The following is a 27,676-nucleotide window of genomic DNA, read 5'->3' on the forward strand; positions in this document are numbered from 1 at the left end:
TTCGAAGAAAGGTAGGTGTCTCCGTAAAGCAGTTGTGAGAGTGGCAGGGCATTAGTCACAGTGATGATTTAGAATGTAACCAATGTAAATACACCTGTGCCTTGAATTGAAGGTCAACAGTTAGCTAAAAATGTTGATTTGGTACCCCAAACTGCTTTCAGATTTATTTTTCATAGAATTGTAAAATAATTTTATCAGCCTATGGCTTTTCCGACAGAAGCATTAGGGGCATCATTTCAAAGTGTTTACTACAGCCTGAAGGAGAAAAATAGCCACACTTTGGTGACGTTATAAAAGGATTGAGTCTTCACTCCTCTTCTTTTATTCTATTTCAGGCTTTTTTCGATAAGGACTACATAACCAGTCACCCTGAAGATGCAGAGAAAATCACACAACTCAAAGAGCTCATGCAGGAGCAGGTCATTATTTTTTATTGTTTTTCCAATCTCCTTCCCTTTACCCTTTCATCGTTAGAGAAGTAGAATGATATTTCCTCCTGCTGTGGCAGCATAAAACTACAATTTTAAAATCCTATTATAGGTGAAAAATAGATATTCTGGAAGTATGTCACACTCTATATTATAATGCATCAGTTCACTAAAATGTTTTTTAGAATTTGAAAAGTAAAGAAAGTGTCATACCACTGTCAGTGTATTGAAATCTTGTAAACGTGCTCTCATGCATTACTGATTAAGGCAATCTCACAAAATTATAAGTTGGCCCATGAGAAGAAAAAAAAAACCCAGTAACTAATGAAGCAATTTAATCGAAATGTAGAACTGCTTATGTACAAACTGACAACGAATTTACATGAGAGTTCTGTTTTTATAGGTGCATATCCTGGGTATGGGGCTGGCAGTGCATGAGAAACTGGTGCATCCAGAAATGCGTCCCTTACACAAGAAGCTGATTGATCAGTTCCAGATGATGAGAAGCAGCCTTTGTCATGTGAGTTATCAGTAAATGACAAACATCTGGTCTTCAATTCCTAGATTTGAATTTCTGGCTGGGGTTGATGGGATTGTGTGCTTATTCAATAGGCTTATTATGTCGTCAAAAGCAGTGCAGGTATTTATTATAATATCATCATGAAGCTTGTGAGCAGCAGTTTAACTAACCTTGATTGCGCTTTAATAGTAGTGAGTTATAGAAGAGAGTCTTTGTAAAGTACATAACCAGTATACCATCATAAAGCCACATTGGACAATTCAGTGCAGTCCAATCAGTAACGCTAACAAGAGAGTTTCTGTGTCTCCCTGCAGGGTCTCCCTGGCTTGGAGAAGATCAGTCCAGCCTGTTCAGGAGCGAGCACGCCACGGGGCAGTATTCTGGCGTCCCACAGCCCTTTGAGTCCCGAGAGCATCAAACTGGTCCACAGACACAGGTGAGTCTGCCCACCCAAATTGCATGTCAATTTTCCATTCTGAGGTGTAGTTGAATAAATGGCAATAATGCAATTGCTCTTGTCAGTACGCCAAATTCCTGTGCTCTTTTATAGATTACAATATGAAACACAATACATAACACATCTGATACCAGAAAGACAGAGGCATTAGTAATCCAGTCTGCCATAACTTTTTCTACACCAGTATGCAGTTCAAAGTTGTTTTTTTTCATATCTAGCCCACTGAACCTGCTGGGATCAATTCGACACTCCTCCTCGTCCCTCTCCTCACACACCTCCAGTGAGACCGGGAACCTTGTCATCCTGACTGACGGGCTGGTGGGGGAAACCTCTGAGGATATGTACCGAATGCAGGTATTGAATATTAGTGTAGATCTGCTGCTTGACTGGCTTACAACAGCCAGAGGGCCTTTCTAGTTACTTCTACTCTGATTTAAATAATAACTACTTCAGAGGGCTGCCTTTTTATGTGCACCGTGAAGCTTTGTAGTTTTAAAATGTTTTTAATGTAATGGTCCTTAAGATCCTTTTTTTTTTGGGGGGGGGGGGGGAGAGAATACAGAAGTGTTACATTTTATGACTACGGGACTATGGTATTGCCTATTATGGGTTATATTTTATTTTGAAATAAAAACTGTCTATTAATAATAACTCATCATGAGAAAATGTGAAGTCCGCAGAACTCTTATTAATTACTGTATTACATATGGTACTCAAAAACAAACAACTATATCAATTGGTTCTAATGTAAACAGTAAAATAGTCCGTGAATCTGCCATGTTTCTTCGTTAACCAGGCAAGCCCCTCTTCCTCCAGCCTGAGCTCCACCCACTCTGCACCATCACAGCTGATCAACTCCGCCCCTTCCAGTGCAAGAGGTAGGAACCCAGCACACCTCCAGGTCTAATTTACTGCTAAAGAGATGCTCAAACCATCAGTAATTGAAATGCATTTTACATGTCAGCAGTGAAGTAAAGTAAAAAGTGACTATGATATTGTTCAAGTAATGTCTTATTGTATATTTAGCTCTTCGTTTTTGGTTGTTATTTTTGGTCACGTGATGTCCCTTTAAAAGATATATTGAGTCGACCTCCGTTTCTTAATTAAACTCTTGGAAAAGCGTTGATTTTGAAACAAGACCATTTTGTTTGTTTTTTCTCCCATAACTTGAATGAGACTATGATTTTGTTTCATTGATAATGTAAAAAAAAAAAAGCAGCTCTTTATTTTCAATTCAAACCGAAACAAATTGCTTTTCCTGGATTTAAAATCTTAACAACTTGTTGCAAAAAATGGTATAACCTGTTTTGCAAATAATAGTTTCCTCTTAGTTCCAATTTAATTAATTTAAATTCACTCTGTGTTTGCATTCGGTTTAGATAAAAAATAAGAAGCTTGCCTTTTTTTTTTACATTTATTAATGAAACAATCATAGTCACAATCAAGTTATGGGAGAAAAAACTGAAGTGAACTTGTTTCACAACCAAAGCTTTTCCAAGAGTTTAATTGAATGCCACATAGGGTCATTTTTCTACAGGGGATTACTGATGAGTCGGCTCAAAAAATGGAGACATCACATGATCAAAAATAAAAACCAAAAACGAAGAGCGCTATGTATATGGTAATTGTGTTAATATTTTACAGATCATTTATAGGGAAAGTAATTCAGCAAGTTCATTCTCCTGTAATATACTATTCAGACTGATAGAATCAATATCTAATCTGAGTTTTATCTGGGCACCCTGATCAGGTTCCCCTTCACTGCCAGACAAATACCGGCACAACAGAGAGATGATCATGCTGCTGCCACCCCACCGCGACCGGCCCAGCAGTGCCATGTACCCAGCAATGACCGAGAATGGACAGGTAGGGGCTGGCAACAGCCAAACCCAGCACCTGATTGTGAGATATACTCATTTTTGTATTTATCTATTTAGTTATTTATTTGAAATAATGTATTGAACTTATTGAGGTGAATCATTTTGTTTCCAAGAATGCTCCGAGTAGGTTAAGCAGAAATTGGGAACTAGTGCATCATGAGTGAACTAAACCCTATGAACAATCTGAAAGTTAAAGTTGGGTACCACATAAATAAATAACAAACCCTTTACAGCTTCATTGGATTTTGAATCTAAATGAAACTCCCCACATACATGAAATATTGTGTCAGACCTCAAACCAAAAATCATATGGTCTATGTACACTAGCTTTATAGTTCATATTGTGGGGATATTTACACTTTATATCATTATTTTGGGGGTAAATTCCAGCCCTAATTGACACACATCCTTTTAGAAAGTACAATCTGTAAAAGGATATAAAATACACAAATTGGTCACATGCCTCACTCCTTGTCTATTCTCCCAGCTAATATCTGCCGGCCTGCATTTTTCCAAAATGACAGCCTGGATTTCATAAGTCATAGACTACAAGATGCTAAAGGATTTTATTATGCAAACCTAATCGAGGATGTTACCAGCACCTCGCACAGGATGTACTGTAGTTCTGCACACTCGGTTATCTGCTCAGCCCGTCCACTATTTTTTTCAGCCAACCAATTTCCAGCGGGCCCTGATCCAGCAGGTAATTGGCCCCTGCAAACCCTGCAGCGATCCAAACCTTTCAGTTGTAGAAAAAGGTACATCTTTACTTTTATTTCCTGTAGTTTCTTTGTGTTCCCTAGATTGTAGAAGATCCTTGCTTCTCTTAACAGTGCACCCCTGCAAAAGTTCATGCTTGTGAGCTGTACTAAACAGTGATAGAGAAAGATTGTGATGAGATTGCTTGCTGTGCACATACCACCTACAGTACAAGCAACACAGCAACAGCATTTGCTTTTTTTGAGGGTCAGGGTCCACTTGCAAGTACAGTAATCTGTCGCATATCCGACTGCGGTGGGACCAGAGTAAGGGTGGATATGTAAAAAGGTGGATGAATGAATTATACACAGCTGTAACAATTACTATATTCACACAGTTATTGTTTTGAGATTCAGCTTTTATTAGGGAGCTCCCCTAAAACCCTTGTTTAGAAAGATACAGAGTATTAGTGTTTGTGACGGGGTAGCTGTCTGCCGTGTGGGTGCGTGCATTCACTGCTGAGTGACAGGCAGGAGGTCGAGGTTGAAGTTGATACGTCCTGCAGGTGAACAGGATTTATTTACGTATTAACAAACTGAACAGCTCACGTGACACTACCAGCAATGGCAGCACACGAATCCCATACAATACCGTGTACGAACACTTTTTGGTGGGATCTACAATCTCTGAACTAATCTTCTCTGTTCAATAATAAACTAATGTTGCTGAAGAGGTTGATCATGGAGGATAAACGGCTAGGGTGGATATGCGACGGGCGGATACGCGGCGGATTACTGTATACTAAAAATTAAAAATGTAACGCTTCTGTAGAAAATGTACCCTGCTGGATTATTAAGCCTAAAAGGTTGGTCCATAGAGGATATTTGTTTTTCATCTCCAGGGGACTAAGTGTTGTACTGCAGTGAAGTTCACTGTTTTATTAGCAGTTATTTTTCTAGCAGTCCCTACAGCTCCCAGCAGCTGGAGCCTCGACAGTGGAACCCGAGAAGCGATGCCATTCCTGTCTGCACATGTCGGAAGTATAATGGTCCCACCAGTACCACCTCGAACCATACCCCATGGTAAGGAGCCAGTGACTTACAAAGACAGCTTAGTTTTTCTGCTGCTGTATCTAAATGGAAAGGATAAAACTACATAATGTATGTTTCGCTTGAGTATTGGCTTTGGGAGTATTTAAAAGTTGTTTTGCAGGTGCATACATAGCAGTAAAATGAGTAAGAAGCCAAAGTTCTCTCCCTGTAGACAATAATCTAACCAGTGAACAACTTTTGTTTCTGTGAAAGGGGACATTTGTATTAAATTTTGCTTTTAGAAGTGTCCAGTATGCATTTGCCTTTCATTAAAATAAATCCAATGTATACTTTCTGTATTTGATTCTCTGCACTGAAACTAGTGTGTCGTAGCTCCGAGTTGTGTGTTCACCATTACCATGACAGTAAAGGAGTTATCCTGCGCTGTTGTTGCTTTCTCAGATCCTAAGCTTGCTGTCTTGCAGCTGAAAGCAAACCCAGTCCCATAAAAAAGTAAATGAAACACCCACCAATGTTAGTTTGTGTTTTCCAATCCTTGTTTTGTCCTGCTATGTTTCCATTAGGGCACTTTTCGATGCACTTTGATGCTTTCCACCACCAGATCAGCGACCTCCCTCCAGCTCTCCCTGCGCGCTCTTTGAGAAAGGTACCCTATCTCGTGCTGTGACACCCATATGTTATCCACATTGTCCGCTTTTACAGTTACCTGCTTTAGAAACAGTCAGACAGAAAGAGGTACAGGCAAAGAAATACAGACAATGAAATAAAAAAAATGATATGGACAACCATCTACAGAGAGAAAAAATAATTGGGCACTCTAAATTAAAAAAAAAAAAAAAAAATATTCACAATACATATTTCAACACAATCTATTTCAAACCAAGTATGTGCTAGAACCAAGTACAGTATTATATTACATGTTCTTTTAAGGATAAATAAGGCTGGGGCAAGGCTGATTTTATTTATTTTTTTATTTACTTATTGTACTACAAAAGTCATCATGGGAGTGGTAGCTCTTCACTCATATTTTCTTTTCACAAAAGTGACCACCCTACAGTATTGCCCCATCCTGACTGTTATACATACAAATTACATTTGAGAATCACACGAGGTGCCTGGCTTTGGCATTTGCATTTTGCATTTTGAGGTATGATGTTGCCTATTAGTATAGTATTTCTGTCATGCTGGACTAATATAGAGTATCTTTTTTGAGTAACCCTTTATATGGATTTGCACATCCGTTAGTAAAGTCCTCTCTTTCTTTCTCTTTTTCCCTGCCTTGCAGTCCCCCCTGCACCCGATACCTGCCTCTCCCACCAGCCCGCATTCTGGCCTGGACGGCAGTAGCTCCACCTTGTCAGGCAGCGCCAGCAGTGGCGTGTCCTCCCTGAGCGAGAGTAACTTCGGGCATTCCTGTGAGCCGCCAGTCCACACAGACACCATGGACTCTGTCCCCAGCCAGTCCTGGACCATCGACGAGGACGTGGAGTCGCCCTACCTGCCCGTCCGTTACAGCATCTCTGAGCCTGATGTGCTGGAGCCCATGAAGCCCCCTCCCTGCCGTAGCCACTCTGCCCCCAGTGGGGTCAACCCCCACCATGACCCCCCCACCCTGCCCCCCAAACCCTACATGGGCCGGGGGGAGGGGTGCATCCCTGAGGAGGAGATGCGGCCCAGGCCCATGCCCCGCAAGATCTCCCAGCCCCTTCTGAGTTGCAAGGAGGAGCAGGCTAAGGTTGCATGGGAGCATGGAATCAAGGAGGAGTAGGCATGGGGAAAGGTGTTAGTGTGGGGAGGGGGTTGGCTTCCTCAGTCCTGAGCCAGCTCTTCATTCCTTTCATTTTAACATATTACCATTTTAAACACCCATAGAAGGTATGAAAAAGCTAATTGTCATTTATAAACCCCTATCATGTATTTGTAAAAATATATACACGAATTGTCACGTCAGTAGATACGTTTTTATAAAGTTTTCCATCGACCTATTTAAATTGCTGGATTCAATGGTTTATTTTTCACAACAGGATTGAGGTTGTTATATGATACTGCACTATATTCCTGTATTGTTTAGATTCTCATCATTCCTCAAGACTTTATCAGTCGATGGAAGTTATCCAAAATACTCAGGAAGCAATTCCACACAGCACTGTAGAAAGTACAATGCAGGCGCTTTTGAACACAGATACCCCACAGCAGCACACACACCACTTCCATCATTTTGACCTGGGAATGGACAGAGATGCATTCCGAATACAATGTAACATTGTAAAATAAACTTTTTAAAAAGTACCTTACAATACAGGTTATACTGTAGTTTTGTTCCCGTGTGAGAGTATAACTGAAATCCATACCTTTTTTGAAACAGAGGAATGCACTTTAAATTTGGTATCTCCCCATTTGCCAATCTACTTAATGCTGCAAAACCTAAGTAGAAAAAAAAACAAAACTAAAGAAATATTAAGTAGGGTTTATGTTCCAGATTACTTTCTCATGTATGTATTCCTCTCATGTATAAATATTAAACTAAAGATACGGCACTGAAATGCATACCAGTTTATGAACAATCACTTAAAGCAACAGAGTCACACATGGGTTATGCCCCAAGTCACCTGGAATATTCAGACATTTCAAATCATTAATCCAGTACATATTAGAATCCAGTGTAAGTTCTGGTCTACAGTACCGATTACTACGGCTTAATGGAATTCAAAATAAAGTTCTTACGTAGCACTTAAATTGAGTGAGATTGGAGTGATGGAGCTAAAAGTAGGAGAAAGAATGCTATGCATCCAGTACGTAGTAGTTTTCTGTACTGTATATATGTATATATATATATATATATATATATTTATATATATAAAACTAAATATGTAACTGCATATATTTAAAAATTATAACTAGCTTCTTGGGACTGAGGAGGAAAAGGGAATCTCAGATTTATGCAAGATTTAAGGTATGAAGCTATGTTTTTGACTGCTTAATAATAAGCAAGACTCAGTGGAAATGTTTTACTGAATACATTATTTTTAAGATATTTAAGAGAAGGAACACAACCTTCCTGCCGTAAATAAATATTTCCTTTTTTTTTTGTAAAAATTGTTCTGTGAGCATGCTTTTTATTTGTGGAAAACGTGAATACTGCCCTGCAGTTCAACTAGTTTTCCTGTCCAGCGCGACAATGCTGTGGCTTGGGAAAACATTCGGTTGTACAGAATTATCATTTTTATAACATGTCTGTATTTAGGGTTGTTTTCCTGTGAAACAATTCCAATTCATGAAACAAATCTTACTATTGCACATTGACAAAATCTAACTGTGCTTTGCATCATAACATCCATTTTATACCATGGAGGGGGTTATCTCTGCCATCTATGAAAATGTTTAGTGCTGTTACCTGCTGCTGAATACCATTAAGCTGCTTCGATGGACATTTCAATCCTAGTTATCTGTCATGCTTCCTCAAGTTTGTCAGAGTTGCGTGTTGTACGAGTGGCTTTGCTTAATCATGGTCAGATCAGAGGTTGAAAAGTTATTTACCAAAACCTAGCGATTGCCACTTTAAAATTGGTAATTATATACCATTCCACAGATAAGATAATGCACATTCAGTTACTATAGAGAATTACTATATTACTATTATGAACATTTCTCGAAATCATTTTTGTGTTTTTAATGTTAGTGTTCAGAAAGTGCCAGGGCACTGTTAGTCAATTTTGTTCTCACTGTACTCAGAAACAATTATGGTTTCTTCATTTCAGCCACACACTCTTTTAGGTTACAACGACTAGATTTGTATACAGCAAATACTGCTATGTAACTAAAGTGAAAGCTACCAGTATATCTCTACCCTAGGGCCCAGGTCATTAATATTCTAACTAGACCAAGGGATTTTTCATTAGCTAAATACTGACATCTAGTGGGAAATAGAAAAATGACACCAAGATAACATAAATAACAGTAATGTTTGCAAGGTAAAAACGACTAAATAAACCAAGCCTTTGAAGTATTACAAAGCAAACTTAATTCAGGTTAAATACTTGTCATTCCAGTTAAAAAAAAAAAAAAGTAAATAAATATGAAATATCAAATGTAATAGTTTTAACATACCAGAACAGAAATGCATTGCAGACTGTAAACTAAGAAAAAGAGGTGAATGAAGAAACCAAAGTTTGAATCCTGTCCTGTTCAATTTCAACAGGTGGCAATCTACCAATTGTCAGAATTCTCCAAAGCAAAGCAATTGTTTATGGTATTACAGTACAGTACTGTTATCATTAAAAACAAACTATGCAAGTAAGCATAATGTTGTCAAATTGAGATCACTGGCCCAACTGAACATGGATCAGCCATTCACACCATTGTACCAATCAATACTGAAGCACTTTAGTACAATAGTTGTACAGATGTTAGACACATACTTTGGTTAAAGTCAAGCATATGATTAACAAAAGGATCAGCTTGGATACATCTTAAAGATGCAGTATTCCATTTTGCCACATTGCGTGGGTTTATAAATTCAAAATGTGTTTTAATTTTTTGAAAATTAAATTTAGAATAGCCCATAAACCGTAAGGGTATATACATATACATTTTCTTAATTGGCACTTCTTACTAAAATAATCATATATTAGTGTAGTGTTTTTCTAATTTAAAAGGAAACACTGTATTAAGAAAACATTGCGGATTATTGGTAGCCTTACTGTAGATGATGATACAGTTTTAATAAATACACAATACAGTCAAGCTTGCTTCTTGGATTTTTGACTGTAGTATGTATGAATGAACAGTAGAGGGGGCTGTAACACTGCACTGCAGATAGGTACTTTATGTATGTGAACTCCATAAGAAAGGCTGAGGTCGGGCTCTGGATATTTTAAAGATATTTTAAATAGAATTTAACACAAATTTTACTTAAGCACTAATGGCCTATTTTCCTATTATAATGTAGTTTTTTATTATTATAAATGTATGTATTCCCCCCTTGTATTGCTAAAACAATATGTAGAAACAGAAGTCCATTGAAGGGTTAGGGAGCAAAGACACAACAGTTTACGCTCTGCAGCCTGCCCTGGACACTGTAGTTAGCAACTGGCCAGCTAGGAGAAGTATTCTCATTGTTTGTACCCGGTCGCTAAACTAATTTTATAAAAAGACAATGATTTGAACAAGCCTCTATACGCCTTGGGTGAGGCTGGGTACTGGTCTAAGACTTCTCCATAAACTGGCTGCTCCTTTTTCTAATGTTTGTGTTGCAGCAATCTCAACTTCAGTTGCGCTTTGCTAACAAAATAAGTAATCTCACCTTTGTTTTTGGGTTGACAGTATTTAAAACTGCGTTCTGTAGAGTCTGTGATATTGGGGGGGGGGGGGGACTTTGTAACTGCCACCTAAGCCAACCGAATAGAAATCATTGGAAGAATTCAGGGGTTGATTATAAGAGTGTTCAATTAAAACAGTTACTGTGGTGGTCATAATGCATCTGTGAAATAAGGACTAGCTGTTTGGGGCTATGCCCCTAGACAAGATATTTTCAGATGCATGGAAATATAGAATACTAGTATTGTGAAAACCATTTCAGAATCATAGCAGTCCTGATCAACATCTTACCTGTCTGGCTTTTTTTCGTGTAAATATTCCTTCTGAATGCTGTGTATTTATAAGGTTTAAAAAGGGCAAAACATGTATATATTGTGATTAATTGTCTGCCTTGTACTTTATGATGTAAATGTGTTTTTAAACAAAACAACAACTGTAACTCCGCAGTTCTGTGACTATTTGAAAGGCCTAATCACTGCTGTTTTTGTGTATTTTGCGTTTGAGACAAATCTTAACAGGAACACAAGCTAAGTTTAAAGAACAGAAAAAAAAAACAGGAAAAGAAAAGTTCTTTGCACAAGTGTTCTATAAAGGTATTTCTTGTATATATCGTGCTAGCATGAATAAACTGTGATGTGAATTTTAGATGTAAATACACAGTGTTTTTTTTTTTTCCTACTCACTAATCTGCTGCGATGTGGAATTCATTAATAATACCTAACATTAAAGATGTGTTTTATCAACTCAATTCTGACTCCATTTGTCTTTGTGATACATTTTCTTTTCTCTGAAAAAGACCCAGTTGTCCTTTTTCGGGTCACTGTGGGTGAATTGCAACAAACTAAACGCAGCATATTAACTGGGGATGATCCTGTGGTTAGTACAGAGGACTACTAATGATAGTCAGCAGGATAGTTTCAATTGCAACAAATTCAGTTTAACTGCCTTACAGTTAAGTTGGAGGATTTAAAACAGAATTGCAAATTGTGGCGACGTAAAAAAATGCCTACACACAAAAAACCCAAGAAGAATATGTCCCTGACCATAAGGATGTTGTTGTGGAAGACAGTAAAGGAAAGAAGGTACAACTTAAGTGTAGGCCTACGTGTACTTTAAAGTTACTTCTATACATATTTTGACAGAAAAAAAAATGCCCAGGCATTTTGGAAAGTAACCAAAAACACTAATTTCATACAGTATATAAAAAGCGAAAGCCCCGAAAAAAAGAAGAAAAAAAAACGATACAGTGTACTGTTATTTAAAATAAATTATTTTAAATAAATGATTTATTAGCTGTGGCATTTGACAGATGTATTTTGGTGGACAGTAATACATTAAAGAGCATCACATGCCCTGTTATATGTCGTTTTATGGTACACAAACAGCTCCATTTTGATTGTCTTAATAGCGGAAAACAGATGTTTCACAAAATATATAAATAACTGCCACAAACACAATAGGGTGTATAACCACCTGAACAAACAGGACAACACCAACTATTCCTGACAAGACTGCAAACTGTTGTAATTATTCTGGAGAGATACGTGACTATTCCTGTCTAATTCCATCAGGAGGGCGGGGTGTACAGTAAGTCTGTTCTAAAGAATTGTAATTGGAAAACATCAGTAACTTGTGCAGACTTACACAGACGCACTTCCCAAAAAGCCATCAATCAAAGCCTGTCATATCTGCTGTCTTGTCCATCATGGCTGAGAATGACTTGCAACAGGGAGATGCAGCTTTTACACAGCTATTACTGAATACCCAGGCCATATATTTGATTTGCATATCAAATTAATAAGATGTGTAAGGGACAGCCCATGTACATAAAGTGTGTACTACATAACAGGTCTTACATTTGTTTTGGCCCAGCGCTATTTCAATGTAGTGCAACCATACTTTTGTGAGGTGCAACAACAAAGCTGCTGTTTTGTTCACAGGGTTTGTCCAAATTTAAGAGCTGTCGGTTTTCATAGGCAAAAAATAATGATAAATACTGTTACCTTCCATCTGGAAATGGATTTGGTGATACAGTGTCATCAGTCGCAGAAGCGACATGGAGCGTCTTCCCAGTGAACTGAAACAGGAAAATAAAAGCCGTGGATAGAAAGTTGCAATAGGCGAGGCATAAAAACAATGTTGCAAATGAGTTTGCTCACAAAAGAAGTGACGTCGAATTGTTTTTAAATGTATCAAAACCCACAGGTTGTTACCTCCATATAGCCCAAAAGAAAACGAAATTTACTTGGGACATTTACAAGAAGTTGATAAAGTGAAAAAAAAAAAACTTGCGGTATTTGCAGCTTTAATATTGCAAACATATGTGTACCTCCTTCGACCAATGTATGGTGGTAATAATTTATTTACAAATGAAATGTATCATTTTTCAAAGATTATTTCTAATAAACAATGTTTGGCCTACCTGAAAGCGTTCGTTCAAGTCTTCGCAGAAAGCTTAACAAAACATTCTAATTAGAATCTCAGGTGTATTATCCAATCAACGTCGACCGCTGACACCTGGCTTGGCCAATTGAAAGTGCGATGGTTATTAATATTATTCCACTATTCGTGTCAATCGTAGAATCTCGCTTTACAATTCTTAACGCATGTTTCCCTTTAGAGTATTCTTAAGATTTACTTTAGTGTTATTGAAAAAAAAAAGTTCTCCCCATTCAATAAAACATGTTGGTTTTTACTTTTCTAGTTCAGATTCTTGACATGTTGGAATGTTGTACAGTAGACTGCATCCGCCTAAATGATAAAATATAAATTATTAATATAAAAAAATTGTTGTATGATGCATCATATAAAACATATTTGTGCTGCTTTTGCTGAAATATGCAGTCTCGTTTCTGTGTTGTATAAAATGACAAGTGGGGCTCTAGCTAAAAGGAGCGCAAAGGGAAGCAGTGAACATTGCACTAAAGCAAACGAACATGGAAAATAGACTACAAATACCATTTTAGGACTACATCTGAAGGTAATAGAAAAAAGTTAAATCATTGAATCCAAAATGAAGAAGTCAACTTTGTTTGAAAATATAACCTGTGTGGGATCACTTTCTCGATTTTGTATTTTGTGTTCAACTTTCAATTCTGCATTCTTTGCACAGGTGGGTTACCCCCAACAAATATGGCTGTTTGACCCACATCAACATGGTTTAGCGGTAATTGTTTTCTATGCTAGAAAATAATTTTCTTTCGATTGTAGAACCGTGTCTTTGGTAACGACAACAACGTTATATCCAATCACCAGGCGCCAACTGGACTCGGAATTGCGCCACTGTATCCAATTATAATGCAGAGCGTGGAAAGATTACTTATATAAGCCAATGGGAGCACATCAATGGCGACATTGAGCCGGTATAGCATCCAATAGCGATGTTTGGTGGGCTGTTTTTTTTTTTTTTTTTTTTTTTTATGTGCGGTTGGTTTGTTGAATGGGGACAGTGCGTGTCTGAAGAAAACCGGCAGGAAAGAGGAAGTCATTTATAGAAAGCGTGAAGAATCCTAGCCTTTTGTAATATCATAGAATTAATAATATTGATATTTTATATAAAAATGTTGTATCTAAGTGGTCTTTCGATAGCCTTGGCGCTGGCTCTTATACCAAGCAATAGCGAGGCTAGTTTAAAGGAGGGAGACTGTGAAGGTGAGAGATTTTTCTTTCTTTCTTTATTTATTTATTTATTTATTTATTTATTTTTTTTACGATACTTGTTAACATTGAGTGCAGAAGAAAATTAAGTTTAGTTTATAATGTACCGCTATCTGTTTTTATAAGTGCGCACTGTAAACTTTAATTTCTGTCCATTAGCTGGGCACCGTATGTAATATTTTCAGTAACTGTGTTTGTAGTGTAGTGGAAAATAAAGTAATCTAACAAAATATGAATATAAACATTTACAATAATATATGTTTAGGACAAAGTATATTACATTGAATTACATCGAATTGAAAAAACACAACAAACAAAAAAACACTATCTCGTTAACCTTAAAATGAGTTTTTCTGTATATTGTCTAATGTAACCGCTACTAATCTCGCCACCTAAAATAGCCTGTGTCTCCCCCCCTCCCTCCCTCCCTTTTTTTATGGGGGGCGGGAGGGGGTAAAGATATAACGATTCCTGAATGTCACGTCTTTTTTTTTTTATATATACCAAACGGTTACATTTAGCGCTTCCATTTTCTTCAGTTACGTAATGGTGTCGCTGTGTAAATGATCACATCATTGTACCACTGAGAATTTCAGTGAGTTTTAAATTTCACTAAAAAACAAAGCAGGTATTGACTTTTCAAACTATTTAATGGCCTCTCCCGGCTGGTACAAAATATTATTATTTATTTCTTAGCAGACGCCCTTATCCAGGGCGACTACAATTGTTAGGCTACAATATATCACATTATACATTATATATCACATTACATATACAAATGTCTGTCACTTATGTACCAAATGCATAAGGGTAAATTAGGTTCTTGAATCCTACAGCTAGTGGTAAACACATTAGGGTTTCCTCGAGGAATTATACAGTACAAACTACCGATCTGTGCTGTAGTAAAGAAACAGATGAATGTGTTTAGTAGATACCTGGACCTCGTCGTTGTGGTGTTGTAAGACTGGTTTATCAATTGCTACTGTACAGTAGGTTAAAGGTTAGCGGTCATTTCTTCAGGGCAGCGGTGTGGAGTAGTGGTTAGGGCTCTGGACTCTTGACCGGAGGGTTGTGGGTTCAATCCCCAGTGGGGGGCACTGCTGTTGTACCCTTGAGCAAGGTACTTTACCTAGATTGCTCCAGTAAAAACCCAACTGTATAAATGGGTAATTGTATGTAAAAATAATGTGATATCTGTATAATGTGAAATCTTGTAACAATTGTAAGTCGCCCTGGATAAGGGCGTCTGCTAATAAATAAATAATAATAATAATAAATAATTTCTTATATAGCCTAGATGTTTATTGGGAGTGTTATCAATTATTTTCACACGATTTTCTTAAGTCGCCAACGATTTGCCTAAATAAAACTTTTGTCTCCAATAACGTTTTACTAAATGTTTACAAACCCTTCTGTCCTAGTTTTCACAAAACACCACGATCTATGTTTTCATTTTTGGTGTGCCAATAGTTTTGTTGAATCAAATATTTATTAGAAGATACTTTTAAGATGTATTTGATTCAGTTTATTGAATCGATATAAGTGGATTTGAGGAGACAAAAGATGACCAGTAAAAAGGAATACAAACTAATACCCCATCCCGTTTAAAATTTCAATTTGTATAACAGCAACTTAGTCTTTAGGGTGACTGTAGTGAATGTAGTTAGTGGCCACCCTGAACAATGCAAACCCTGGAGGTGATTTTTGAATGAGGAAAGAGTTTTCATTCTCATCAGATAGTTGATATTCTAAAGGAAATGACTTGTTGGAATAAGAAAATGAGCAGTGTCATATGCCACAAGATAGTAAAAGTAGGCAATCTTGAACTCATGCAATTGTACACACCAAGCACATCTATTCTTTTTTTTTTTTTTGTTTTAGTGTGTATCAGTTTTATGGGGAGATTGTACCAATCTCTGAAAGACGATGACATCAAATTCACATCAGCAGACATTGAAAAGGCATTGGTGAAAAAATGTAAGGATGCCAAGGGCAAAGAGAACAGACTGGTAAGTGCAAGGAGCGTTTCTTTTTGATCTTTTAAATATGTATCACTTGCTGTTGGTAAAACCACTCCAGTAGTCTGTAATCTTTGTTACCTACTATGTAAATGCAATGCTTCCTGTGCCTCGTCTGTGCTTGTTATTAACACAGCCCATCATTAGCATGTTTTCATCCTCACAAATCTTGCATGTAGTCTGATCTTGATGACCAGTGTACCTCATGTTGTATTTAATGGAAAAGCCCAACTGTGAATGTGTAGCTATGTAATCTCTTAAGGCAAGGCCCTACATGACAACCCTATTAGTTGAATATAGATAATACTGCTGTTGTTAAATATATACCCCTGTGTCTTAAGCCTTTTGAGACAAACATGGAGAAATTCAATGAAAAGGCAGGGCTAGGGTAGCAAAAACAACTACTTGTTAACTCAAGTAGATTTATCATAATAAAGCTCTGAAATTTAAAAATCAAATCCCATTTTTGAATATTTAGTTATGCAACATAACTTTAACAAATAGCCTTGTGCCTCGAAGCACTGACTACTTTCCATTTAGCTGTCAATGCTATACTAAGTTTGTTATGGATCTTTTTCTAGTGCTATTACATTGGAGCAACAAGTGATGCGGCCACCAAAACCATCAATGAAGTTACTAAACCTTTGAGTTACCATGTTCCTGTGGAAATAATCTGTGAGAAGCTGAAGAAAAAAGACAGCCAGATCTGTGAACTCAAATATGGTAAGAGAAGAATCCTGCTTAAATATTGTCTTGATATATTTTTCCTTTAAGCAAAGGGGATATATTGGATGCATAATACTTTTTTTGACAGTAAGAATCTAGGTCATTGCGATTTTATTTAGTTGTGGCTTGTGTGTGGTTACTGTAATACTAAAGAAACATAGATCTTGGGAACAGTTATTGAACATACTGTCCCTGTAGATCAAACCACTGGTGTTGGCTTGAATTACAGCACTGTCTGCCAAAAAAAGTCACTTGAAAGTAACACATCTTTTACTGTATAAAGTAGTGTGGCACAGACTAATTTTTGTTCTAATATTGGTCATTGTGATTCTGGAGTACTCAAATACACTTTACAAATACAATTCTTAAATAGTCTCCTAATGGGTTTCTACCTTTTTATCTTCTGTTTTTTAACTAGATAAACAAGTGGACCTGAGCACAGTGGACCTGAAGAAGCTGAAGGTGAAAGACTTGAAGAAGATCTTGGAGGAGTGGGGAGAATCCTGCAAAGGGTGCGCTGAGAAGTCTGATTTCATCCGCAAAATCAATGAACTCATGCCAAAGTATGCTCCCAATGCAGCAAGTGCAAGGACAGATCTCTGATTCCATTCTTACCCGAGGAGCAAAAGCAGATTCTATGAATATGGACTATCCAACAGAGACTTGTATTTCCGTAGTTTCTTGCTGAAGGGATAAGCTTTTTATAATTTATTATGACAGAGGTATCTTCTATTTTGGGTGGTGAATATTATGAAAACAACTGGTTCTAAAGCCAAATTTAATCTGTCCTTTTACAGTAAAAATTGTTTGTATGATTTCTTTTTTTTTTTTTTTTTTTTAAACAAAAAGAACCTGGCAAAGACCTCTCCTTACTGAAGTTCCTAAAACTGTTTTGAGAAGCTGTGGAATGAACATTACTAAAAAAAAAAAAACATTTAATAGTGGTGTGTGTGTGTTTATATATATATATATATTTTTTTTTGTTAATTTGATATATTACGTTTTTACTATTCTCTAACATTTAGGAATAAGTCATGGGTAGGGTTCTCTATTATCTATCTAGTTATTTATTTTTATTTTGTATACTTTAGATTCAATTGCTATGGTTGTATGAATTTGCAAATCCATTCCAGCTACAACTGCTTATATCTCATAAACTACTTCATCTTGCAGCTTCATATTTTCAGCATTATGTAAATTCATACTCTGTACACAACTATATTCTGTGTTTCTCTTGGTCAAGTTTGATCAAATTAACCCTTTTGTGCCAGTGTCAAAGTCAGAAAACATTTGGGGTAATGTTTGGTACACAGCTGTATTTTTTGCCTTTCTTAGTTAGTGTCATAGAACCCCCGGCAAAGTTTACAAGAAACACATTACCTTTCAGTGTATTCAGCACATGCTCCCTCCTACAACATTACTGGTGATCTGATACAAATGAGTGGTGTGCTGCGGGAATAGAAAACTAGCATTGTTGCAGTGGGAGAGTGTGATCTAGGTACACTGCAATCCTTATAAACCTTTTTTTTTCCTTCTGGCAAATTCTCCCAAGTAAATGTTGAGAAATACATTGCCTGTTGATTTATAACTAGGGCTTCTGATTGTCTGTGTTTTCCATCGATTTCTACTTTCCTTTTAAAAATTCAGTTGATATCTGTTAAGCCTTTCATTTATCTCAGTCACAACTGCTAAACGTGTTAATAGTAAGATTTATTTAATTTACAGGTTTTCTCTATGAAACAACTAAATGGGCTTTTAAATCAGAAGTCTTACTTTTTCATTTCAAAGCAGAAGCGACTCTGTGTTTACATTAATAAAGTCACACAGACCGATTGTAATAAAGTGTGCCCAGCATAAATATTTTATTTTTCATTATACCTTTAATTAAGATTAGTCACAACATGTTATGATCTCGTCTTTACATTCTGCTTATTAATCAAAAATGAAGGCTTGGATAATTTAAAAACCCTGTAAATTAAATACATTTTACTATTAACACGTTTCTCAGTTGTGATTGAGATACACAAATTAATCAATTGAATTCTTAAAAGTGTAGAAAAGTCTAGGTAAAGCATCGAAAATCAGAAGCCCTATTTATAACCCATTACGGGTGATTAAAAAATTATTCCTAATAGACAAATTATAAACTACTGTCAACATTTATGCTAAAATCACATATATTTTGCCTAATATCTTGGCTATAGTTGATTGGACTTGGTGGCCAAACTATCCTCTTCCTCCCACAAGTAATATACAACGACCTGGAAAAGCTGTTGGACCACTCCTGCCGGTTTGTGGTGCTTTGAGGTGGGGTTCACTGAGATCCATTGTCTACTTAAATGTTATCCATTTACTAGGAATGATGAATTACTTACTGACTATTAACCCCACACAGACCCCTTCTTTACAAAGTACCTTACTATCCCTGAATGGCTACTGTAATAGTCCTTTCTTTTTCAAAAAAAAAAATTAAATATTTTAACAAACAAAACATCCTATAAATGTAGTTGCTGACCGTGGCACCCATACAGATTGACTTGAGTTATTACTTCTTAATTTTACCTCAAAATGTTGTAATGTCATGGTCTTCACCTGCCAATCACAATGGCCTTTTACCAAACCAACTACTCAAGAGCAAAATCCCACAAAAATGCAGTAGCTCTTTGACAACAAACACACTTCTTGGTTAACCTTTCACTGGGACTGGGCGTTCATACTAACCAGTACACACGTGACCTGGGATATCATTTGATCTACTAATTGATGTACCAATTGCTCTAATTGTGTTTGTACAAATACTTTAGGATATACGTTATACTGAATGTATGTTACCACATGTCCGTGTTTTATTACATACTTAATGGAAACAATGCTCAGGTTAAACAAGACACGACCTGAGGAAACGTGCCCCCCCTCCCCTAATCTAAACTCTCCACCTGTTAAAAAGGAAGTGAATGAATAATATGTTTCTTTCCTATCGTTACAGAATAAAGAAAGCTCCAGCATACATATTGGAGAAGATGACAATACAAAAATATAAGCTGTCTTTGAATACATTGTTTTAGTTTTCATAATCCCTCAATTCTTCACAATATGTGTTGCTTTTAACCCCTCCTCCCCTTCTAAAATCGGCTTTACCTTTCTCCTCCACTTAACTCGGAACTGTATTTTATAACCTTCTCTTCAGCTCCCCAACAATAAATAAGACTTCGACAGTAGTCTCGTTTAAAAAATAACTATACTTTGCTATTACTTTATCAGTGTCAACTTTTTTTTAGGTGCAAAAACATTCAACCTCCACAAAGTTCTGCCTGCTGCGTATCTGTTGATCACGTGACAATGGTAACCCGTCGGCGTGTGACCTCATTGCAAATTACGCTGCGTAACGTTCTACGCAGGTTCCTCCCCTGCCGGAGCGCGCACATTCCTTTTGTCCAAGATGGCGGCGAAGGTGCAATCTCTGTGATGCTGGTTTATTTTTAAATTGTTTTTTATTTTCTGCAGAGTGTGAGTGAATATATTTTACATCAGTGCAGGTGTTTTGAACCTAGTCGCCGTTTTGCATATTACGTTTTAAGGATATTACAATTGGGAGCAGAGTAAACGAGGGTTTTTGGAGGAGGGACAAAAAAAGTTTGAGCATAATTAAATAATGAAGCGGCAGGGCGAGCGGGACGCCAGTCCTGGGAGAGCTGTGGCCAAAAGAATAAGAGAGAGAGACCGGGACCGTGAAGCGGGACGAAGGGAAGACGGACCTTCACCTCTTGCAACGCTGGTATCCGAAAGCAGGAATTACCACAAGCATCAGGCCCGCAGCCGGAGCAGGGACCGTGAGAAATCCAACAGCAGCAGCCGGACTAGAGACGAGCGAGGCGGAGGGGACCCCCACCACAGGCAGCCTCATCACGACCTCGGCCTTAACAGTCGCCTCCCGCTCCGGACTGGGGGGACCAAGAGCAAAACACCACTGGACATAATCAGCGGCGTGAGTAGTAGCAGCAGCAGCGGCGGCACCAGGGGTGGCAGTGTTTTGGAATACAAGACTTTGCTCATAAGCAACTTGGGCTCGCAGCTTTCGGACGAACATGTGGAGGATGGACTTTTCCACGAGTTTAAAAAGTTCGGGGACGTCAGCGTGAAACTGTCTCACACACCGGAACTTGGAAGAGTGGCCTACGTGAATTTCAGGCACCCGGAGAACGCTAAGGAGGCCAAGCATGCCAAAGGCAAGTTAGTTTTGTACGATCGTCCACTTAAAGTAGAACCTGTGTACCCTAGAAGGCGGAGTTGCACTCCCCCAGATGTGGGCTATGTGCCACTTCATAGCAGCTACCAATACAGACAGAGATCCTTGTCGCCAGTGGTTAGTAGTATTAGAGAGCCCAGGCCAAGGCACTATGCTGTGGAAGCTATTGGACTGAGCAGGGAAAGAGAAAGGGCTCTAGATTACTATGGGATGTTTGATGAACGGGGGCGGTCTTTCACTTACCAAGTGCCAGAAGAGGATTTGATGCCTGAGGATGACCATAGGGCAACTAGAAACTTGTTTATTGGCAACCTGGACCATAATGTTTCAGAAAGCGAGCTAAGGAGGGCTTTTGATAAGTATGGAATGATTGAGGAAGTTGTCATAAAGCGTCCTGCCAGGGGCCAGGGGGGCGCATATGCTTTTTTGAAATTCCAGAACCTGGACATGGCTCACAGAGCCAAAGTGGCCATGTCTGGCCGTGTGATTGGTCGCAACCCTGTAAAAATCGGCTATGGCAAAGCCAACCCCACCACCCGCCTTTGGGTCGGGGGGCTTGGCCCAAATACCTCATTAGCTGCCCTGGCTCGAGAGTTTGACCGCTTTGGTAGCATTAGGACCATTGATTATGTGAAAGGAGACAGTTTTGCTTACATTCAGTACGAGAGCCTTGATGCAGCACAGGCAGCTTGTGCCCAGATGCGGGGTTTCCCCCTGGGGGGCCCGGATAGGAGGCTCCGAGTGGACTTTGCTAAAACAGAGGAGACCCGCAGCTACCCTCAGCAGTATCAACCCCCAACTCCATTACCAGTCCACTACGACCTGCTTGTTGATGGTTATAGTAGGCACCGTAGCCTAGAACGTGAGCTGAGGACTCGGGACCGAACTCCACCTCACTCTCTGTACTCGGAACGAGATCGGGAAAGGGGTTTCCCTGATGGTGACTGGACCAGTCCCTCCAAAAGCCTTGACCGGCGGAACAATCTGGACAGCTTTGCGGTGCGCAGCCGTAGCAAAGACCGCTGGACAGCGGAGAGAGAAAATGACAGGTCTAACAAACCCTGGGATGAGCGTCGCAAACGCAGGAGCCTCTCCAGCGACCGCCCTTTTGAAGACAGGGGACGCCCGAAAATCCGCGCTTCCTCTCCAGACCGCACCCCAGAGAAAATCCGCCGGGATGGCCGGCCCTTTGAGCTTGGGCTTGACCACCGCATTGCCACTCCTGATGGCCGACATTCTGCAGCAGAGGACAAGCCGCACATAGATCTGCATGAGTCCCCACATGCCCGAAAGAAAGAGGGTGACCGCAACCATAAGACCAACGAGTGCGAAGAGGCCAAAACTGATGACAAAGCAGACACCAAAATGCCAGAAACCTTGTCTGAATATGCCCAAACTCTGTCACTGGCTTGGCAAGGCATCCTAGTGCTTAAAAACAGTTGTTTCCCCACAAACATGCACGTCTTGGAAGGTAGTTCTGGGATTGTCAACATCCTCTTAAAAGACTATGTGGCTGGCGGCAAGATCACCCAGCTGAAAATTGCTCAGCGCCTGCGTCTGGACCAACCCAAGCTGGACGAAGTTACCCGACGAATTAAGCAAGGCAGCCCAGACGGTTACGCAGTGCTTCTGGCAGTTCAGGCTCTCCAGGATAAGGAGGCACCCCCCCCAGAACCAGGACTTCAGAGGCGCCTGCTCAGGAATTTGGTCTCATACCTCAAGCAGAAGCAGGCAGCTGGGGTGATCGGCTTACCTCTAGCGGGGGGCAAGGACAGAGACTTCACTGGGATGCTTTATGCTTTCCCTCCCTGCGAATTCTCCCAACAGTACCTCCAGGGAGCCCTCAGGACTTTGGGCAAGCTGGAGGAGGAGCACCTTGTGATTGTTATTGTCAGAGACACTACTTAAATGTGTGCATTGTAAAAACAATTGATCTGCTTGTGTGTTTCATGAAGAACTGAAGACTTGTAGCTGTAGCTGTCTTTTCTTTTTGGGGGAGGAGAGGTTGTACTGCTGCTATGTTTTTAACATAAGATTTAAAGACAAACTGACTAGATTTTTAAATAGTTTTTAACTGTTACAATGTCTAGTAGCAACTCTAGTAGTCTAGGCAAGTGTTTTTTTTTTTTTCCTCTTACTTTGCATCAATTTAAATAGAGTTACGTTTTTAAAGAAAGCTGTTGGCACAAGAAATGTAAAGTAAAAAATGGTCCATAATAAGGGTGGTGTTTTTATTTTGAGGGAGGGGGCTGTTTTATTAAGGTTATACCATGTATTTTTGAGTATTATACTTATGTATACAAACACTGTAAGTTTGTCTTTGACAAAGATTAGGCTGTTTTTTTTCCACTCCGATTGGAGTACGTAGGGCAAGGCATCAGAAAACAGAACTGTAAGTGGTAGAATTGCAAAAAGAGGACAACTCTACAGTTGGGAAGTATTACTTTGAAAGCTGGAGGTCTTATTTACACCAAACTGAGTTTGGTCTTTTTGTTAAGGATCACACGTTTCATCATTTCAAATGACTACACTAATATCTTGTTTATAAGAACTTTGCTAAAACAAACACCCTGTTAGGATTTGCTCCCTATGTGCTGCATCGCAGTTTAATTTTAGAGACAATGGACCACAATCTATTGAGTTCTTTATAAAGGGGTTGGCTTGTATTTAAAAGTTTTAATGTAAATGTTGTCTACAGATATTAACAGGAAGAGGATTTTACTGCCTTATGTGTGCTGGGGCTCAGGCAAAAGGTTCTTCTTATTTAAGAAGTTGAAACACATTGATTTCAGAGTTATGATAATTTGACTCATTTTCACTACAGCTTTATTATATTTAAGAACTAGCTAAACTAAACAGGCAGAAAAACCTACTCTTGCCAAGTTAAAACGGTTACAGCCCCAAGCAAGCCTTTTTATGTTCACATTCATGCAAGGGAATATTCCTAAATCCCTTGTGTCATACGACTTGTGCTCTTGTGGTGAATTTGAAACTAATTAATGATCTTATACCCAATTGTTTTGTTCATTCTTTTACACACATTATTGGAGTCATTTTTATGTGAAATGTTAGGCCAGTCCTTTTTAATCACCCCCCCCGTTTATGTTTTTTATCTGTGTATTGTATGAAATAGTGTCAGTAAAGTCATTCCCCGTTTCATTTATAATTCTTCTCTGCGTTTTTATTTCAGATGAATATGTGTTTGTAATTTTTAATGCTGTGAAGGTTTTAACATTATAGTAATCATCCTTTTGTATTTGCTACTCACTTGTGTTCTGTACACTCATCAAAGTTGATGACTTTTTTTTTATTGACCTAAAAATAGAATATTTGAGAAGTCCTACAAATGTTACTAGTATACCATTACTCATTGTACAGGAACAAATATAGATGTGATCCTGTCTTTGCAAGATACTAAAAGGGAAGATAATTCTGTATCTATTTGGATTTCTAACCTGGGTGTTTTATATATAACTGTCTGTAAAACATGTTGAGTAATCTTCTGGGGTTAATCACCTAGATTTTGTTTTGTTTACCACTTTGACTCAGGTGAAGCCTCTTTGTCTGATGGTGGTATTTGGTTTCCTCTTCCCATTCACTTGTGTTTTGACACCCGTAACACCAAGAGTAAAAGGAAATGAAGGGTTGCGGCAGGGTGATCGGTCTTTATCCGAGTGGTCTTGAAAACCAAAATCCAAAACAGTAATGGAGTTAGGCTAATGTGAGCTCGACTTTGGTTAAGAATTATTCAGTCTCCACTAATTGTGTGTAATACTGTGAGAGTCATTGCTTTGGAAGATACTGACAACTGAAACCTGGAAGGTGCTGTCTTTCAAGAGCATAGTTTCAGATAGGAAGCCTTTACAGGATTTTCTGAGAGCCTTATTTACCTGTACTAAAGGTGCATGTGTGTGTATCAAACTTGCACTACCTGAACTAAGTTTTCAGAACTTTAAATCAATTGTGTTATTTTATTTTTATGTGAAAGGCAAACTCGGCTAGTTACTTTGCACGGGTACAGTATAAAATAGAAAAAAAGAAACTTGGTAATAAATGAAGACAAAGAAATTAAAGCTTACCATGCCCTTATGTATTCTATCTTAAAGACATTGATAAAGTTTGTCTAAATGTGTTAAAATTTACTTTTATTTTAAAACTAGTCCACAAACCTCGGTAACCAGTCACAGATTTTTATCACCTGAAAACCACAATGGGGCACATTTAATAAAATATCCAGATAAAAAACAATAAAAATTTCCTATGATATCTTATTGCAAATGATTTTTTTCTGTACATTTTTCTGTAACATGAATATGCATAAAAAGTATGCTATCTTTTGAGATCACAGCAGTTTTTTCAGGTAAGAAATAGAAACTGCATTTAAAGAAAGGTCTTTTGCATGCAATAGTCCATGATAAGAACATTAAAAAAAAAAAAAAAAAACAACACTTTGATGTAAACAGTAGCCCAGCATGACACTACTTTATTTAAATGATAACATTTTCAAAAATGTTTTCCAAATCTGCAACAAACAGTATGATTTCCAAAGTTAAGAATCTTTTAACATGCACATTCTAAGATTTATTGAAATGAGCCCACAATACCCACACAACCCAAAGAAAAAGCTGTATAGTGGAGCCATATATACAGTATGTATGTCACATATGTTTACTTATATCTAGATAATGGCTTATCCAATTGTGATCAAATTTGTCCAAGTTATTGAAAGTATCCAAAACGTGTTATATATGGAGGCGTATGCCCCTTTGTAAGGACTTGTGTTTATATATGTATGTCACATAGGTACTTTTTCTTTTTTTGCTGTGTCATTGTATATTTACAGAATGCTGATAGCAGGGTGTATGCTTTTATAAACTACCCTGTAGTGGATACATCCAGAATCCAAATAATCTTGACATGTACTGATAAATGTAAAAATACCCTCCATATTATATTATCCTTATGAGCAAACATAATCAGGTGGCCTCAGCCAGCGAGTACTTAGCTGTTCAATTGCTTGTCCTCTAAACTGGGAAAGATTAATAATGAAAGTCTGTAATAAGTAAGGAATATCGTTTGAGAGTCGGTGTCATGTATATATACACGCTCATAACTTGGTTTTTATTATTTCAATTAGTCTAATTATTATTGTATTTAGAAATGTATGCTTACAGCCATAACAGCTTGTAATACTTGAATAGCTGTGATCATAGACCAATACTACCAGTGTCTACTTGCCAACAGCAGCCAACAGATCCCTTGGCCCTGCTTTCAGGCACTTCAATAGGAATCCTTTGGTTTGTAAATTTGTGATGGCCAGCATATAGCCCCTGGAGTTGTGTGATTATCAAATGCATTTTACCTTCCTCAGTCTGCAAACACAGATTTAAATTAACCAGGCTTGGTTTCTTCTGCCTCTTTACATACCTAGCATTTTGGGAACTTTTTTACCCCCTTTATGTATTATTTTCATAGCAAATGATGTTCCCAAAGGTTGCCGTAGGTCTATTATTTACACTATTGTATTTAAGTTCTTTCCTGTTTAGTGACACATTTTGTGTGTTCTGTTTTGTTTCTCTTATTGGTTCAGATTAGATCATTTTTTACCTAGCCTGCCCCGACAGGAACAGCACTAGATCATTCTAAAAAAAACACAACACATGTAATAGAATACCAAGCAGGAAATGAAATATTCTGAATTTGTTTTGTCGTATAATAATTACAAAAAACTTATTTGGTCCATCAACTGTCAAATATAACAACATATATTGCTGTTGTTGGGAAAGCAGACAATTGTGGGGCTTTAAATGAGTAAAACATCAGTTTAATTCATATGCATTACCTATATAAGTACCAGCTGTTCTTAGAGTAAAAAGGAATCAACCAAATAAAAATGTTCAAGTTTGGAAATCAGTTTGGGTTTTGTAATCATATGTTTTACCACTAGATGTCAGCAAAGTATTCACAGATATTTTTATAGTTTGTTTACTTTGTTCAATACTGGCAACATCTACAAGACTGTTTGTCTGTATTTAGTTTGCGTGCCTTTTCGTAATTAACGTTTAGTATTTTACTCCTCTCCCCTGCTACACAACTTTAGTATGCTTTTGTCTGATAACAGCAGTGTCTGTAATCATGTTTAGATATCAAACAGGTTATTGCAGCTTTGAAATTATGTAGACTTGCAGTTAGGTGAAAACCCTGATATTTTTTTTATTTTCTTTATTGTTTTTTCTTTATTTTTTTGGGTGAATGATACATCTGAGCTATTTTGTGCAGTGCCCCACACAAATTCAGTTTATGGCAATAATGCAGTATTTAATATATTATAACCAACCAGGTATGTTGTGACTGCCGATTGTCTACTGGAATTGGTTTCTTGCAAGTTTTACTCAAGTTTTAAACATGCAGATGTGTTTTTACAACTTGGGAAAGACACGGATCTGTTTAATGTGATTAATATAGCACTATGCTGTTATATATTGCTGTCATACCCAGGTATTTTTCATAATGAGTACCTGGTTCCAGGTACATTTTCTTCCTTTTCTGTTTTCTTGACTTTTTTATGATTATTGCAATAACTGTGTGTTGTTTTTATAAGCCTGTCTAAAGGCACTGACTACGAGCTCATGATCGTCCGTACAATTCTAGCTGCCTGCCATAGACACGTGTACTGT

The 27,676-nt window shown here is 37.9% G+C and overlaps 3 protein-coding genes and 1 long non-coding RNA gene across 22 annotated transcripts in view; 3 read left to right on the forward strand and 1 right to left on the reverse strand.

Annotated features, from left to right (window-relative positions):
- LOC117414003 (dedicator of cytokinesis protein 3-like) overlaps positions 1-9,117 on the forward strand; it is a 207,410-nt gene extending 198,293 nt beyond the window's left edge. For 14 of the 19 annotated variants that reach the window (XM_058999506.1, XM_058999510.1, XM_058999508.1 and 11 more), the window contains 10 exons: positions 336-419; positions 832-948; positions 1,263-1,384; positions 1,624-1,759; positions 2,202-2,283; positions 3,156-3,307; positions 3,956-4,043; positions 4,944-5,066; positions 5,600-5,682; positions 6,322-9,117. In XM_058999506.1, the coding sequence (XP_058855489.1) occupies positions 336-419; positions 832-948; positions 1,263-1,384; positions 1,624-1,759; positions 2,202-2,283; positions 3,156-3,307; positions 3,956-4,043; positions 4,944-5,066; positions 5,600-5,682; positions 6,322-6,804 (1,470 nt within the window). In that variant the 3' untranslated portion in view covers positions 6,805-9,117. The remainder of the gene's footprint in view (positions 1-335; positions 420-831; positions 949-1,262; positions 1,385-1,623; positions 1,760-2,201; positions 2,284-3,155; positions 3,308-3,955; positions 4,044-4,943; positions 5,067-5,599; positions 5,683-6,321) is intronic. The other 5 variants (XM_058999513.1, XM_058999523.1, XM_058999514.1 and 2 more) reach the window with 3 other exon arrangements.
- Positions 2,234-12,860, reverse strand: LOC131701487 (uncharacterized). Its single transcript, XR_009308822.1, has 4 exons — positions 12,775-12,860; positions 12,356-12,429; positions 5,546-5,745; positions 2,234-2,319 (listed from the first exon to the last, which is right to left on the reverse strand). It is a non-coding gene; the product is annotated as an uncharacterized LOC131701487 (long non-coding RNA).
- An 873-nt stretch (positions 12,861-13,733) lies between these two features.
- Positions 13,734-17,588, forward strand: LOC117413939 (mesencephalic astrocyte-derived neurotrophic factor-like). Its single transcript, XM_058999525.1, has 4 exons — positions 13,734-14,003; positions 15,891-16,018; positions 16,609-16,750; positions 17,172-17,588. Exons 1-4 carry the CDS (start codon positions 13,913-13,915, stop codon positions 17,354-17,356), a joined length of 546 nt encoding a protein of 181 aa, XP_058855508.1. The 5' UTR covers positions 13,734-13,912; the 3' UTR covers positions 17,357-17,588.
- A 2,514-nt stretch (positions 17,589-20,102) lies between these two features.
- LOC117413718 (putative RNA-binding protein 15B) lies at positions 20,103-24,165 on the forward strand. The gene has a single exon (XM_034022999.3). It carries the CDS (start codon positions 20,406-20,408, stop codon positions 22,905-22,907), a length of 2,502 nt encoding a protein of 833 aa, XP_033878890.2. The 5' UTR covers positions 20,103-20,405; the 3' UTR covers positions 22,908-24,165.
- Positions 24,166-27,676: the final 3,511 nt, after the last annotated feature.

The sequence above is a fragment of the Acipenser ruthenus genome, chromosome 25 (genome assembly GCF_902713425.1).
Source record: "Acipenser ruthenus chromosome 25, fAciRut3.2 maternal haplotype, whole genome shotgun sequence".
NCBI classification, from domain to species: Eukaryota; Metazoa; Chordata; class Actinopteri; order Acipenseriformes; family Acipenseridae; genus Acipenser; species Acipenser ruthenus.

Coding starts and splice junctions, on each gene's coding strand:
- LOC117413939 (XM_058999525.1), top strand. CDS start 13,913: ATGTTGTATCTAAGTGGTCTTTCGATAGCCTTGGCGCTGGCTCTTATA. Junction 14,004..15,890: donor AAAGGAGGGAGACTGTGAAG/GTGAGAGATTTT, acceptor TTTTTGTTTTAG/TGTGTATCAGTTTTATGGGG. Junction 16,019..16,608: donor AGGGCAAAGAGAACAGACTG/GTAAGTGCAAGG, acceptor ATCTTTTTCTAG/TGCTATTACATTGGAGCAAC.
- LOC117413718 (XM_034022999.3), top strand. CDS start 20,406: ATGAAGCGGCAGGGCGAGCGGGACGCCAGTCCTGGGAGAGCTGTGGCC.